This window comes from Cottoperca gobio, chromosome 7, assembly GCF_900634415.1.
Source record: "Cottoperca gobio chromosome 7, fCotGob3.1, whole genome shotgun sequence".
NCBI lineage: Eukaryota > Metazoa > Chordata > Actinopteri > Perciformes > Bovichtidae > Cottoperca > Cottoperca gobio.
In genome coordinates, this window is record NC_041361.1 from 20,032,842 (window position 1) to 20,049,525 (window position 16,684).

The 16,684-nt window shown below is 41.4% G+C and overlaps 2 protein-coding genes across 2 annotated transcripts; both read right to left on the reverse strand.

Moving 5' to 3' along the window:
- Window positions 1-321: 321 nt before the first annotated feature.
- fam50a (family with sequence similarity 50 member A) lies at window positions 322-9,724 on the reverse strand. The gene is made up of 13 exons (XM_029434940.1): window positions 9,456-9,724; window positions 9,037-9,121; window positions 8,777-8,876; window positions 6,539-6,669; window positions 5,520-5,596; window positions 5,097-5,163; window positions 4,878-4,939; window positions 4,637-4,713; window positions 3,213-3,267; window positions 2,421-2,469; window positions 2,231-2,301; window positions 1,991-2,101; window positions 322-585 (listed from the first exon to the last, which is right to left on the reverse strand). The coding sequence occupies exons 1-13, from the start codon at window positions 9,564-9,566 to the stop codon at window positions 577-579; spliced, it is 1,005 nt and encodes a 334-aa protein (XP_029290800.1). The 5' UTR covers window positions 9,567-9,724; the 3' UTR covers window positions 322-576.
- Window positions 9,725-12,624: 2,900 nt separating this feature from the next.
- Window positions 12,625-16,297, reverse strand: cav4b (caveolin 4b). Its single transcript, XM_029436034.1, has 4 exons — window positions 15,842-16,297; window positions 15,032-15,285; window positions 14,067-14,254; window positions 12,625-13,046 (listed from the first exon to the last, which is right to left on the reverse strand). The coding sequence occupies exons 2-4, from the start codon at window positions 15,278-15,280 to the stop codon at window positions 12,863-12,865; spliced, it is 621 nt and encodes a 206-aa protein (XP_029291894.1). The 5' UTR covers window positions 15,281-15,285; window positions 15,842-16,297; the 3' UTR covers window positions 12,625-12,862.
- Between the last annotated feature and the right edge of the window lie 387 nt (window positions 16,298-16,684).

Consider the following 16,684-nt stretch of genomic DNA (forward strand, 5'->3'; position numbering starts at 1 on the left):
GGACTAAATGTGGACTAAAAGAAGCCACCAAATCGGTGTGGAAAGCGAAATGTAATGAGTGTCCTTGACGGTGCGTGAGAGTAAGTGACAGCAGCCTGGGAGGAGGCAGCGAGATGACGAGGGGAGTGGTGTCTCCAGGCTATGGGGTGGAGGTGCAGCCAGTGAGCATGTTATAACAGTGATACAGCCAGACTAGTTCATTTTGTGCTGCAGGTTAGCAGCCACTCAAACATACCATGTTCACAGTCCCACGCAGGAATAATGAACAAGGTGAAAGCATGCAGCGGCGATGGCGCCAAATTAATCTTCAAGTGGTCGGAGTCATAGCCAGGTTCAGTTTATTGAGCTACAACAGGTTTATGAGCTATACACACATGAATGTGAGGGTTGTTTTCACAGGAAACATTGCATTGGTAATTCAAATACATTTAGAAAACAAATCTAGTATTTCAAATACCAAGTCAAATGATGAATCGAGATCATCAAATCTTGATGAAATATGTAACAATAGGAGTAAAATAACAATTAAAAAAAGTTTGCATGACGAGTTCCAGAGACTGGAGGAGACTTCCCGTTTCACCGGATCTGAAACAAAACAAACAAACACAAGACTTACGATGAAACACAACATGTCCAAACTGAATAATGAATCAAACTTTTCGACTTTTTGAAGGAAAACTTTTCTTATACTTCAACCCTGAAATGAGTCACTACGTGTTGAATGTTGAAGAAAGCAAATTAATTCTCAAACAAAATTGTTTTATTGGCTTAAATGAGTCGGCCTGTCATTTATTAAAATCCACTTTCTTTGATGAATGAGTCGTCAGTGCGTGCCTCCCTTTGTGTGCAGCAAAGCGGCAAAACATTCTGATTAAAACGTCTTGATTGAAGCTGAACATTTGGTTGGGTTAAAAATGTTAAAGTGAAATGTGTTTTGGAAGAAGTGAGCATAACCCAGGATATATATATATATATATATATATATATATATATATATATATATATATATATATATATATATATATATATATATATATATATATGAGCCTCTAAATACACTGCACACATGTTTTGATATAGTTTTGCGGTTGTTAAATGCCCCCGTTTACTTCAATACAGCAAGACTTTTCTCCGCTTGGATTCTTCCGTGGAGGCTTGCGAGAAAAACAAAGTTGTCGAGGTAACACGGGGTGACTCATTGACATACAAACGATTATTTTGGATTCCTTCAACCAGAGATAACTTATTGTTTCGTCCCACCCTTCACCTTCTTGTGGAAGGAATCTGATCCAGTCAACTGTCACTTAGAAAAGCGTCTGAACGTGCCAGGCACCTGGGTATTTCGTAGCGTGCTGATGCAAGAGAGCACTCACACAGACGGTGATGTAATACACCGCGCGCACACAGGGCGGCTACATTCGGCCATTGTTTCATTTCTTTGGAACATGAACACATGTTGTGAGCGTAGAAGTAAAGCCACATGCTTATTCTGAAAACATGTTCTCGTAGTTATCCAACACTACAAAGCTTTAGATTATTTCCACGATCACCCTTTACAGATTACACGGCCTCGTTTAAACAGATCTGTTGTAATGTGGCGTGAACACTGGATCTAAGAGAGCGTGTGGCATTCATCCCGAGAGAGACTTTTCTCTTAAGTACGGACACAGTGTTGGAGTGGTGCGGACACGTCGAGAGATTCATGTACAGACAGCCGCCTCTCTCCACAAGGGGGGGAACCACTCATTTGACCTAAAGTACCTCCGGAGTTTGAATATATACCAGAATTACCTCAAATGTAATAAATACCGCAGACAAACTTAATATTCTTCGCACCATATCGTCGTCATGGTTTGCAAACGTATCGAGTACTTTACAGTATCCGCTCTTCACTTTGGAAAATACATGTCGGCCTTTCTTTCTTGTTTGAAAGATCGGATTTAAAAGTCAGATGAAACTTGAACGATCTCTGAGGGGAAAGGACTCTCACCGTATATTTGTCCCATTTCTTCTCGGGGTCGTACGGCTCCCAGCGACTCGCAGGGAAGATGTGCTTGTTCTTCTCGTACCAGCTCCGCAGCACCACTTTACCTGCATGAGACTTTAGGCAACACAGCACAACGGAGTTATGATGTCGTATCGACGGGTTATTTCAGTTTCTTTTGACAGTAAAACGGTTTGTTTATTCTCACAATCTTGTCACAATCTTTTGATGTAAAATAAAAATCACCTCATCTTTCTCAACGGTGGCGTCGTTCACCAGTCGAATATCGTCGTGGACGTCGAAGCTGAAGAGAGGACCTGTGGGGAAAACAGACAAACTGAGTGAAAAGGCGGGAAACACAACTTCATAGTGTTCCGTATATGGTACTGAAACAAATGCAAAAACTAATACGGGGTGAAAGCCGTGGTTCACTGACCAGATTTGCCTCTGGCTTTGGTCACGATGAAGTCGTAGAAACTGTGGTGCTGTGTGAGACAAACAGATGAACGTCACACAGCTGCTGGACACATTTTAAATCTCTAGACTAATATCCTCAAAGATTTGCAAATATGAAACACATTTCAACCTTTTGCTTTACACCATCATCGCAGGAAACAACATTTGTGAACTGGTTTAAGGAGGCCTTCAACACTAAAAAACATGCTTTTTTAGATATCTACAGTTAAGCATTAAACGCAGGCGCAGATGTCCTGTTCCCCACTAAGCCCACCTTTGAATGCTGTTGCTGTATGTGATAATACATCAAGATGTGACCTTGGTATACCTTTCACAAATGAAAACACTATTCTTAGATCAGCACATCGGGCTCCCGTGTGTGAACAGCTCTCTTTAATACAGTTTCAAATAGTGACTAATTCATACGACAGGGTTGAATTGTCCAAACTGTCCACCCCACTTGTGATAAATGCAGATGGGACATGGATTCCCACGTATTGGTCTCGCCCAAAACGTTTTCCCGGGTCACGTAAACTCTGTGGTCATGCAATACAGGTGAAAAATAAACGTGCTCTTTATCCATTTTTTCAGACAGACTCTCATTCAGCAATCTTCCAAAGCACAAAGAGGCCAGAAACAGCCAAAGGGTCGGGCTGGACAAAGCTTGAGTGACACATGGGGTGTTGAGGCAGTATTTACTCTGCTGGAGCACTTGAAAGTGAAATGAAGCGAACGAGAACGAAGCTGTTTTCATTGGCGCGTCAGTACTTACGTGTGGGATTATAAGATCCTCTTTGATGTACATTAGCTGCTCTACTCCAGCAGACCTGCACAGAGACGAAGATCAGTCCAGTTCAAAAAAGGAATTTTAACATGCAAGAAGAAAATAACGGATTACATTTTTCAGGTTAAATGTGTGGGATCTGAATATTATCAAAGAAGACACTTTTATTGAAGGGGACAAATGAGAAATGTTTATTTTTATTTGTTATACCTGGTACAGCAGGTGACGTTTCCTCTCCTGCAACTACTCGCTGGCGCTGTTTATTTTTTTGGTATTTTCGCCTTTATTGGACAGTTTGACATACGTGATTATACGATATCATATCTTGATGTTTTCTCGGAAATAACATAAGTGTTTGATTTAACCCTTTGATGTGTACGATTACGCCAGTGTGATCATTCTAGTGAATTCATCTGAATTTAGAGGGAACGCAGCTCGTGAATGACTTTTTAGACGGCTTTAATTTCCAAGTCAGAATGTGACACGCTGTGTCTGCGATCAGTCTGCAGGGAAATGGGTCTTTAGAAATGTATTCTATACTATTAAGTTTGACTTTTTATTCATACAAATACAGTTTGCAGGCAGCAGATGTTTTATTTATTATTATCATTTTTTTAATTTGTTATTGGCTGACTTACTGAATGAATGTGAAATTGCCCATCACGTTAACAGGAAGGTCACTTTTATTTTGAAGTCAGTTCTTACACGCTTACCGTAATGTCTAGTTAGAATATACGCGTACCACAACATGTACAACATTGTTTCTCATTTCAACTCGCTTTGTAAGTCCTTTTTCCCCCGCTCTCTCCAGGTTCATTCCCTGCTTTGGACATTTATATTATTCCTCATGGTCTTTGTTTCGTAAAGCACTTTGAGCTACATCTCTTGTATGAAAATAACTCTATAAATAAAGTAAATTATTATTATTAATAATGACAATGATTATTATTATATGGGGTACAACATAATAACGTAACAACTTTTGTTGACACTGCGCACCTGCAGCTTGTTGGAATAAAATCACGACTCAGGAAATGGCACAAATGATGTCTAGTGACAGAGCGAGCCGCAGGAGAGAGCGAGAAAAGCAAAACACCAAAGCGAGTCTGATGCCAGCAGAAACGTGTACTCTGTTTGCTATATAGTCATTTACTACACCCCACTTAGAACAAGCCACAATACATCGAGTATATTCCAAATATCGGCCATAACCAAAAAAAAAATATATATATCTTAATTTAAATTAATTTAGTCAGTTCCCTATTTGTCTTTTTGGTAATATCGTCTCCCTGCATTTAACAGACAACCTGAGCAATTGTGGGGAAAAAATGTATTTCGGGGAGGAAGATGACCAATCATTATTTAAGTTTACGTACACTCATTCATTAATAGTGTCGTCTTCAAAGTCTCACCTGAGCTCACTGAAGTCCTTTCTGAGGACCTCCAGAGCCCTCTGCAGAAAGTTCTGGATGGTATTTCCCTTCTTCATCTGTGCGCAAAACACACATAAAAAGACTAAATGAAAACGTGGAGCGAGTAACCACTAAAGGAGCGATGGGAATGCGTGTTATTTCCTCCATAAATCTCCCCCGTTATCGATACTCTTCAGTTCCGCGGCTTTTTAGAAAGTGAAAACGTCTCGTCCTGCTTTACCTTCACAGTCTTACGATGTCCGGAGCCATCCCAGTAGCTGAAAGTGATCTCTATCTCCTCGCCTGAAGACAAAGATACGCGATACAAAGATATTAGTTCGCATTGAGAGGAAGCGTGAGACGTTTAAATGCTGCTTGTGAAGAGAGACAAAGATCTGTGGGATCTGCTTCTGAATTTAAGTAACAACGAGGGATGTTCGTGTGTAACTCTGACACTCACTCTTAATCTTCTCCTGTTTGAGCTCCCACTCCTGCCGGAGTTCCTCTCGGAGACGATTCTCCTCCTCCTGAACACAAGAAGCAGTGAATGAGCATGTCACAGCATACACATGATAACTTTACCACTGTATTAACTGTACTGAGACAGCAGGTAAAAGTGTTACATTTTTCTCCATTAAAGCTCTTTGTTGTGTGAGCTCCCAAGGAGTCCGTTGTAATAATCGTAGACGTATATCTGGTTAGCCTGGAATTTATTTACTACTTACTTCTTGCCCTAATATTTGGTTGGCTTGTGTGTTTTTCTGCGAATTGCCAGGTAACACTGAGCTTTAAATCCTACAGGCATTTCATTTAATTGCAACGATTTTATGTCATCATACAGTAAAGAAATGAGAGACAAGAAGGAAAGAGTGATCGACCTCACCTCTCTGTCTCGATCAGGAAGGAAACTTGTGTCCACATCTGGGTTTTTCCCCAGTTTCTTCTTCCGAACCGGAGAGTCTATGAGACAAAGTCAAACGTCCATTAGACCAACTTCCTAATTAACATGTTATCTGGCGGTTACGTGCTGCACAGTAGTCAAAATGTCAATCTATTATTTTTAAATTATTGACAACATGGGTAAAATTATGTTAAAAAGTTGAGAAATTAAACTACTTCCACAATATATGCAATATTTTACAAGAAATAAATCATGAAAAGCTGACCTTAAACTTTTATATTCATATAATAAATGCATTTGAGACATGATTTTGATGCAGCAACTTCATGTGTTGGAGATGTGTTTGGTTTGATTGGACTCCCCATTTTTAACCGCTGGAAGACCCTATTTGATTCTCTTCTTTTATCAAGTTAAACCCCTTTTCTTTTATCAAATAATTGTCTATATCCAGATTTTTTGAAAGGTGCAAAAACAAACTAAAAATAGGTGATTTCCTTCTTCTTCCTTTTCTATTGCCAGTAGACAACTTTCTTTTTCTGGTGATCTCGTTTGACGTCATGTTGACGTTACGGACGCGTCGGTAAGCAGCTTAAGTAACAACGCCGGTTACTTCTTTATACATCTGTTACTTAATCAGTCTCTCTTTGAAACTCTCCAACCAGAGTGAAAGACTAACAAAGACACTTCTGATGAGTTCTGTTTTGTTTCTGTCCAGTTTGAATAAAGTGTGTTTTACAACGATCAGAGAGGTAAAATGACTGTTTCTGTTAATGAAGTCTGGTGGCTCTGAGAAAAGCATGTTCATGTGGAGATCCCTCTGGATTTTATTTATGGATGTTAAGGATGTCCAGTGGGAAAAGGGCTTAATGAAGCTTTGGCTTGGACTAAATAAACAAAACCACAAATCACATGAACACCTCTTGAGGAAGTGAGCAGCTGAAACTGACTCTCTGCACCGTCTTCTCTATTTACTTTGTGTTCCAACATTCTGAAATACTCACAATCCTGCTCTTCCTCCTCGTTTTCCTCCTCCTCCTCCTCTTCTCCTTCGTCCTCTGGATTAAATGACAAACTGGCTATTTTCCTCTTCTGTTCCTCCTTTCTCTTCTTCTCTTTCTGCTTCTCTAGCTTGCTGCAAACAGAAAAGAATAAAAAATGTAGACATAAGACCGAGAGGAATGACGATCATACGATCATTACATAATGTGCTTTTCCCCAGAAATAATGAAATGCATCTTCAGTAAATACAGTACATATATTCTTGCAGTCGCAGCTGTGTTTTTTTGCTGCAAAAAATTGAAGAGATATTGCTTTTAGAGTTGGCATCTGGTGGTAAGCTTTGCTAGTGATGATTGTTGTGACAGATCAGGTTGGACGCCAACATGTCGAGCTTCTAGGAAGCAGTTTCTTCAAAGTACAAACCCTTTAGGAGTTTACCCGACAGGCAATGTAATAATAAATCAACCCTGTGCCAACTACAGTTCATTTGAAATCACTTACAATTACTGTAAACTGACAAACAACTGCTGCAAAACGAGTCAGCTGACATTGTGTCATTGGGAGATTTATTAGCCACGCAGCTCTCTACATGGAGCATTGTTTCGTTTTGTTTGTTTACCGTCACCGCTGGTTACATTCTTCTTCTATCAGCTCAGGACAAAGTTCAGGTTGTATTTTTTGAAATTTGAGAAACACACACTTACTACAAAGTAGGAATTGATCAAACTATCTGGCTACAATTGTGAAGTGTCATGTGACTTGGAAACAGAAGAAGATGCAAAGACAATCCTTCCCAACCACATAATTGGTTATTTGCACAAGAAGCACAATTTGGAGAGATCACCTGATATTCTACGAAACGAGTTGCTTTGCTTTTACACTGTGAACAGGCTACACAGAATACTGACCTGTTTTACAGACAGTTTATCACACATGTCTCTCTGAGGTCAGGGCTCTGTGCAGGCCAAGTTCCTCCACACACACAACTGTTCAAAGATATATGCAGGGAAGGGTCAAACTGTCGGCAAAAACTTGGATGCACATTTCTGTTCATTCATCACAGATTGTGGTGTACGTCGGGGCATGATGGTCAGCTTCCACAGAATGATATTTTCCTTTTTGGTTATTTACAAAAAAAAAGAGCAAAAAAAAAAAGATGTTATTTTCCCTTTACTACCTGGTGACCCCTCAGACATATCTTGGGACCCCTTGGTTGGTTCCGACCAGGGGTTTGAAACCATGCATAGCAATATGTCCTCCCTTAAAGGGCCAAGCTCTAACCATGAGAAGAAACCCACAGACCAAAAGCACATAAGAAAGCACATCCATGTCCACCTAATATATATAGAGAGGGTGGTGATGACCTAGTGTTTCAGCTTCCAAACAGATCACCAGATGGTTGTGAGTTCAACACCAGGCTGCCACCATTGTGCCCCTGAGCAAGGTACTTAACCCTGAGCTGCTCCAGGGAGACTGTCCCTGTAGTTAGTTCACTGTAAGTCTCTCTGGTTAAGAGCGTCTGCTAAAGGACCTGTAATGTAATAATCATGGGCAGATGAGACATGCAAGAGGCCCCACCAGCTCTCTCACATAGGAGCAAGACACACAGACATATAGTTGTTTAGCCTCTTTATGTTGTTGTTTTGTATCTCGGTTTTAATCTTTTGTGTTGTGTTTTGTGATACTTGCAGCTTTGCTTCTCTTTGTTGTCTTTTTGTGTCTCTTTGTAGTTGTTTTGTATCTCTGTGGTCACTTTGAGTCTCTACCTGGTCAGTGCATGTCGCTTTGACATTTTGTAGGTGAAGGTCAGGGGGCCCCTGGACCTGTGCCCAGTATGCCCATTCAGTAATCCATCCGTTCATATAATATTTCTGTTTTAAGAGATAATCTGAAAGATTTGTATTGAATTGAGTTTTTTGTCTGATATATTTTTACTTGCTGGGAGCAGCAATACATTGTTTGTCTCTGCTACAATCTCTGCAGAATGTATTCTATTTAATTATTGTGTACTCGCCACCTTACTTTCTTGTTCTTTTGCTGTAACAAAGTAAATTTCCCCGTTTTGGGACTAATAAAGGATTTCTGAATTCATCCGTTCATGTGCACCAGAGGATTTGTTTTGATGAAAAGTGTATGGACCCAATAGTTTATCCACTGACCAGTGCAGAGTTGTGTACTCTATACCACCAACCAAAGCTACTGTGTGAACGTGAGCCAGAGGTGCAGTAATAATAACTCACAGCATGAGCTCCTTGGACTGTTCCTTCTTGGCCAGCTGTTTCTCTCTCTCCTTCACCAGCGCCTCCTGCTTGGCCTTCATATCATTCAGTGTCACCAAACCTGATCAAAACATAAACACAAACAATCACATGGCTATATAAATTCACAAGCCACAATGCAGTAATGCAAAATGATGTTGCATTATTGTTTTTTGTTATATGTACTTTGGGTAACATTCTCCAGGTTGTGGTGTTACAGCAGCAACAACAAATATTCTTACCAACTGTGCTGGACTTCAGCTCTGCCTCTACAGCATCATAGTGAGCTGAGAATTTCTTATCAATGTTGGACTTGACCATGTTGTCCTGCGAGAAAACAGACACACAGCAGAGACCAGACATACAGGTGAGTTAACCCAGGTTATATTTCTGTAAATGCAAGAGTGACATGGTGACAAATGTTGTTAATAGTATATGCTTTATTTCACAAACTGGTTCATCCTAAACTTGCTAAAATTTTACGTAGATTTTTAAAACACTGTAACGGCAACCCCTTCACTGACCCCACAGGTGGCTGGCCCTCCAGACTCTAACGTTAGATAATATAACAGCTAACGTTAATTCTTTTTGAAAAACGACTAAATTAGTTCGCAGTAATACCTGATAAACACGTTATAATTTAGGGTAAAAAGTTACAAACCTCTGCAATCTTCTGCTTCAGCTGTTCGAGCTGTTCTCTTTCTTTTTCTCGTTTTTTCATCAGCTGCATGGCTCTCCCAGCCTCACTGGCAGCTCCTTTGTACTGCGCCATGTTGCTTTCTTTGCTCTCGACACTCGCTTATAAGTAAGTGTAATCCACAAATAACAAAAACAGAAGTGAAATTCTGAAATAAACAGATTTGTCTAGAGCTACGAAGGCAGAACTCCCTGCAGCGCACACCACAACAAGAAAAATGGCGGCGACGAAGTGCATGCCGGGTATTTAGGGGAAATATATATATGATGCGTTCAGGTTACTCAGAAAACCTCGGAATTATAAAGACAAACAGAAAAGACAGAACAAATATTACAGTGCAGCCCATTAGTGTAAATTGAAAAAGAAAATATTTGATTTATTCAAATCCAAAAATGCAATATACAACAAAAGAAGGCACACCATTTATTTGTGTAGTTTTACCTCATTGATTATTAATTATTCTTTATTCATTAATTGTTTAATTTTACAATTAATCGAATAATCCCCAGTGGATGAGAGGGTCGCCTCCCTACGCCTTCGGGTTATGGGGGGGAAAACTCTGACTGTTGTTTGTGCCTATGCCCCAAACCGCAGTTCGGAGTATTCGGCCTTCTTGGAGACCTTGAATGGAGCCCTGCAGGGGGCTCCAGTAGGGGACTCCGTAGTCTTGCTGGGAGACTTTAACGCGCACGTGGGAAACGATGGAGACACCTGGAGAGGCGTGATTGGGAGGAACGTCCTCCCTGATCTAAACCCGAACGGTTGTTTGTTGTTGAACTTCTGTGCTAGTAATGGAATGGCCATAACAAACACCATGTTCAAACATAAGGATGCTCATAAGTGTACGTGGTACCATAACACCCTAGGCCAAATGTCAATGATCGATTTTGTGATCATATCATCTGATCTGAGGCCGCATGTTTTGGACACTCGGGGGAAGAGAGGAGCAGAGCTGTCAACTGATCACCATCTGGTGGTGAGTTGGATAAAGGGGTGGAGGAAGACTCTGGACAGACCTGGTAAGCCCAAACGGGTGGTGCGGGTGAACTGGGAATGTCTGGAGGAAGACCCTGTCCGGAAGATCTTCAACTCACACCTCCGGTGGAGCTTTTCAGACATCCCTGTGGAGGTTGGGGGCATTGAACCTGAGTGGGCGATGTTCAAAACCTCTATTGCTGAAGCTGCGGTGAGGAGCTGTGGTCTCAAGGTCTTAGGTGCCTCAAGGTGCGGTAACCCTCGAACACCGTGGTGGACCCTGGTGGTCAGGGAAGCCGTTCGACTGAAGAAGGAGTTCTTCCGGGTTATGTTATCCGGGAGGACTCGGGAAACAGTTCCAGGGTACCGACGGACTCGAAGGGCGGCAGCCTCTGCCGTGGCAGAGGCAAAGCAGCGGGTGTGGGAGAAGTTCGGAGAAGCTGTGGGGAAGGACTTTCGGTCGGCACCAAGGTGCTTTTGGAAAACCGTCCGGAACCTCAGGAGGGGGAAGCGGGGAACCATCCAAGCTATGTACAGCAAGGGTGGGACCCTGCTGACTTCAACTGAGAAGGTTATCAGGCAGTGGAAGGAGCACTTTGAGGAACTCCTGAATCCGACTAACACGCCCTCTATGGTAGAGGCAGAGCTGGAAGCTGATGGGGGACCATCGTCAATTTCCCTGTTGGAAGTCACTGAGGTAGTCAAACAACTCCACAGTGGTAAAGCCGCAGGGATTGATGAGATCCATCCAGAAATGCTGAAGGCTTTGGGTGTTGAGGGGCTGTCTTGGTTGACATGCCTCCTCAACATTGCGTGGAAGTCTGGGACAGTGCCTAGGGGGTGGCAGACCGGGGTGGTGGTTCCCCTATTCAAAAAGGGGGACCAGAGAGTGTGTGCCAACTACAGGGGTATCACACTTCTCAGCCTCCCTGGTAAAGTCTACTCCAAGGTGCTGGAAAGAAGGGTTCGGCCGATAGTCGAACATCTGATTGAAGAGGAACAATGCGGATTCCATCCTGGTCGTGGAACAACGGACCAACTCTTTCCTCTCGCAAGGATCCTGGAGGGGGCCTGGGAGTACGCCCAACCGGTCTACATGTGTTTTGTGGATCTGGAGAAGGCGTATGACCGGGTCCCCCGGGTGATACTGTGGGAGGTGCTGCGGGAGTATGAGATGAGGAGGTCACTTCTGAGGGCCATCCAATCCCTGTACGCCCAAAGCGAGAGTTGTGTCCGGATACTCGGCAGTAAGTCGGACTCATTCCCAGTGAATGTTGGCCTCCGCCAGGGCTGCGCTTTGTCACCAATCCTGTTTGTGATTTTCATGGACAGGATATCGAGGCGTAGTCGTGGAGGAGAGGGGTTGCAGTTCGGTGGCCTGAGGATCTCATCGCTGCTCTTTGCAGATGATGTGGTCCTGATGGCATCATCGGTCTGTGACCTTCAGCAGTCACTGGATCGGTTCGCAGCCGAGTGTGAAGCGGTTGGGATGAGGATCAGCAGCTCAAAATCTGGTCTTGTTCGCGAGTGAGAGCACGATGGAGCGAGAGATTGGCCGGAGAATCGGAGCAGCGGGGGCGGTATTACATTCGCTTTACCACACCGTTGTGACGAAAAGAGAGCTGAGCCAGAAGGCAAAGCTTTCGATCTTCCGGGCGATCTTCGTTCCTACCCTCACCTATGGTCATGAAGGTTGGGTCATGACCAAAAGAACGAGATCACGGGTACAAGCGGCCGAAATGGGTTTTCTCACACGGATGGCTGGCGTCTCCCTTAGAGATAGGGTGAGAAGCTCAGCCATCAGTGAGAGACGCGGAGTAGAGCCGCTGCTCCTTTGCGTTGAAAGGAGCCAGTTGAGGTGGTTTGGGCATCTAGTAAGGATGCCACCTGGCCGCCTCCCTAGGGAGGTGTTCCAGGCACCTTTTTTTAAAGAAACGTTGCAAATCCCACAGCCTGCGAAGCTGGAAACAGCAAATGTATGATTATTTTCTTTTTGCCTAATAAATATTTGAAGATTTGTAAAGATTAACCAGAGTTGTACATTCCCTAAAAAGCATTTTATTGATTGAGTCAACTTAATTCTAGACTCAGCTGTGCAAATATCTGTAAAATCCATTCACATAGTCTATTTGGTCAAACAAAACAAATATGCTCAAGGAATCTTTGACATATATTTTATTGATAGCTTGGTACAATTGAATCAGAGTTTATTTTTAAAATAACAATAATATTTTGTATGAATTGCTTTACACATAGAAAACATATCAAATAGCATTACCATGTTGCAGAACCATGCCAATTAAAAAACTAAAAAAGACACATGCAAATTCTAATAAATTCTCTCACCCTCTCTCCCACTCACTCAGTCACTCGATATCACTCCATTTGTCTCACACTCATACAGACTCTTTGTCTCTCATTCGATGCCAGTCCTTGTTGGACAGTGTAATGGTGATTTGACTGCAGCAGAGAGCGAGAGACGTACAGAAGGGAGCGATGAAAACATTCACAGCACACATACACACGGACCGCAGGCAGGGAAGGAAGGTGTTGCTCAGCTGTATGCAAGGCACCACAAACCTAGAGGGAGAGAGGGAAAGAATTAATAAAACTATCGGGTCTAAAAACTTTCTAAAATGTGAGTAAAGAAAACTGAATTAAGATTATTATTGGCTAAAATACTTCCATGGTGAAATGTTAGTTGTTAGTTTACCAACAAGGTATGCATTTGACATTGAGTTCAAATGAGCAAACATATAAATGTTGCTACATAATGTGATATAAAGATTTAAAAAGTTGTCTGTACTGGAACTCTCTTATGTGAATAAGTAGTTGGTAAAAGGAAATCATACTTTGAGTTGTTGCAAGTATTATATTGTTACGTTGAAAGAGAATAAGTGTAATTAGTGGATGTAATTAAGTATTATATTATTGTAAAGGGAATAGCTTTGGGTTTAGAACTGTTGGTCAAACAAAAATACGTTTTTAAAGATGCCAAATGGGATGATAGGATGTGAATGTTCACTATTTTCTAACATCTTTCTTGTAAACAACATAATTTCTGTCAAATGTTGTATTTGTACTATGTTTATCCTGTACACACGACATCTATTGCATGTCTGTCCGTCCTGGGAGAGGGATCCCTCCTCAGCTGCTCTCCCTGAGGTTTCTTCCATTTTCCCCCTTTAATTTTGGGGTTTCTTTTAGGAAGTTTTTCCTTGTGCGATGCGAGGGTCTAAGGACAGAGGGTGTCGTAACCTGTACAGTCTGTAAAGCACACTGAGACAAATGTATAATTTGTGATATTGGGCTAAATAACTAAATTTGATTTGATTTGATTTAAACGATAACAAAATATTTGGCATATTAATTTATAATCATTGATTGCAGCCCTTTTCATAAGCTATAGCCTTATGTAACTGAAATTAGACCTAACGTTAGGGGTCACATGCAAAAACATTGGAACCACTGGTTTAGAGCAACAGTGCTATCAGCGTGAATCTTCTGCATTTACTGTATTTGATGAATGTGCAAGCATATGACTTTCTCACATTAATGTGCACAACAGCATACGGGAGCATTTTTATTGCACCAGCATACCAGACATGTAGACAGGCGAGAATGGCCAGGGAGATACCACAAAGGAGAGCTAAGGGCACGGCAAGCAACAAGGAGAGGCAGCGGTACGTCCAGATACGAGCGCCCTCGAAGCCTACCACACTGTAAAGCCACACTTGGTCTATGCTACGAGGTGTGGCGGGCTCCGCCAGTACGTCACTGACCTCCACCTACAGACAAGGAACAACAGAGAGGGTGGTAGTCAAGTCAGTTTACTAATAGAGCAAATAAAAACAGTATGCAGGTCCAGTATAGATGTGAAGAGATCAAATGATAATTAGATGATAGGAATTACCAAATTCTACAGCAGAATAAAAAGTGACACCCATTTTTTTTTTACATGTGTGGAAACCCTAAAAGAAAAAAGTCACAAATCATTTTAAGTCTAATCTAAATAGTTTTCTCTCCTGTGTTTATGACTTGAAAACAAATGAAAAAAACGTTTTGGCAGGATCATTTATGTTATTTTCTCTATCTGTAAAATGGGGAGAAGATTAAAATTAAATTTAGAAAAATTTTTTGGCCAGGATAATTTTTCTAAGTTACTATTTAGAATCTGGTCTCTGAAACTCAGAGAGCTGGTCTCTCTGAACAAACTTAAAGCAACTCTTAAAGACATGGAAGCATACCGCTGTGTCTGTAAATGTTTTAAATAATGCTGTAATTGTGATTGTGTGGTGATTGTGATTGTTTTTTGTCTGTAACTGTGCTGCTGCCTATCTTGGCAAGGACACTCTTGAAAAGGAGATTTTTAATCTCAATGAGGCCATATCCTGATTAAATAAAGGTTATAAATAAATAAATAAATAAAATGAACTCAGTAATAATAAGAGATGTTTCTAAAAGAGTCTCCAGCGGAAGCACATATAATCAAAATAAGATAGGGCCTAACATGGAACCTTGGGGTACACCACATGAGATAGCAGCATGAGGATGACAAAGTGAACCTTTAGGTGCTGGTTGATTCCATGAGGGTCCCTGTTGATAGGATAGGTGGGTGAGGGCGTAATGGTTGGTGTAGGCATAGCAGGGGCCGTGGGAGGGGTCGGAGAAATGGACGCTGGAGTCGAGGCTTTGGATGCAAACTCAGGGGGAGGAGGAGGCGTGGTTATCTGTTCTTCTGGTCCTCTATAGTCTTCATCACTGTCGTCATCGATCTTACACTCCACCAGATAGTCGTCGCTTACCATCATCATCCTCACTGAAGGATAAAGCACACACTTTTTTTCACACGCATGAAGATAGACGGCCTCTTCTGATCTTGTCTAACGTTAACATACATACATATATACTGTCAACCAATGCACACACACATAACACAACACACATAAATACACCCCTGCAGCGCATTGCAAGCATGTAGCGTGTAACATTGAGCTGAGCACTGGCACCAGCACCTGTTCTTTAGCCCAACCAAAAAAGAAGCGATACCAAAATCTGTAAATAGCAGCTGGTCATTTTAAAAGGACATTTTATAAATTATATTGATATAGTAAAAGCAAAAATGTGTCCTTTTTATCTTAAGATATGATTTAAAGTCTTAACAGTTAGTTCAAATACTTAATCATTAATACATGCAAGTTGATTAAAATACATTAACTCCATTTGCATGTATCAGATATGATATAGGCTACATGAAGCAGGTGCTGCTGAGGACAAACACTGTAGTTGTAACTCTTATCCTCATTCAGAAATAATAGTAGCAGATCCAAAACAGGTACAGTAACAGTAGAAATGATGAATCATGCCTGACTTACCGTATTTAAAGGGCTATCTTAATCCTGTATCAATGACAGAGAGAGAGAGAGACAAGGCAGGGGAGCCCTGCAGAGAGTGCTAATCTGAAATGTCAATGAGATCAGTTCAGCTGCTTAATCACAATGTCCCTCAGAGCTGAACTAATACAGACACACAGACACCAGAAGTGCTAATGTGGTACAGTGCCTCTTATTCCTGTGTGGTGTACAGTATATATATGTGTGTGTGTGTGTGTGTGTGTGTGTGTGTGTGTGTGTGTGTGTGTGTGTGTGTGTGTGTGTGTGTGTGTGTGTGAGAGAGAAGGGGTTATTTTAGGAAGAAGAGCGGATGGGCCTAAAAGATCATGTAACAGAACTTGGGTGCCGTTGTAACACACAAATGGAGACAATCAAACACACTCTCTCACACACACACACACACACACACACGCACACACACACACACACACACACAGTTTATATAAAAAACTATGCTCCTAAACACTTTTAAACAACAGCTAAAAACCTATTTATTTAATTTGACTTATAATAAATGTAATTCTTTCTATTGCTTTTGTTTTGATGAGGTTTGTTTTCGGGTTTTTTTTAGACATTTTCTCATTTTTATTATTCCTAATGGTCTTTGTTTTGTAAAGCACTTTGAGCTACATCTCTTGTATGAAAAGAACTCTATAAATAAAGTAAATTATTACTATTAATAACAATTATTATTATTATATGGGGTACAACATAATAACGTAACAACTTTTGTTGACACTGCGCACCTAAAGTTTGTTGAAAATTATGTCTAGTGAAGAACTGAAGAAACACACCAGCTCTGTTGTAGCAGGCAGCTGATCTTGA

Coding starts and splice junctions, on each gene's coding strand:
- fam50a (XM_029434940.1), bottom strand. CDS start 9,566: ATGGCGCAGTACAAAGGAGCTGCCAGTGAGGCTGGGAGAGCCATGCAG. Junction 5,597..6,538: donor CGAGGAGGAAGAGCAGGATT/GTGAGTATTTCA, acceptor TTTGTCTCATAG/ACTCTCCGGTTCGGAAGAAG. Junction 2,470..3,212: donor AGGATCTTATAATCCCACAC/GTAAGTACTGAC, acceptor TGTCTCACACAG/CACCACAGTTTCTACGACTT.
- cav4b (XM_029436034.1), bottom strand. CDS start 15,280: ATGATGATGGTAAGCGACGACTATCTGGTGGAGTGTAAGATCGATGAC. Junction 14,255..15,031: donor GAATCAACCAGCACCTAAAG/GTTCACTTTGTC, acceptor CCTTGTCTGTAG/GTGGAGGTCAGTGACGTACT. Junction 13,047..14,066: donor CTCGCCTGTCTACATGTCTG/GTATGCTGGTGC, acceptor CTCTCCCTCTAG/GTTTGTGGTGCCTTGCATAC.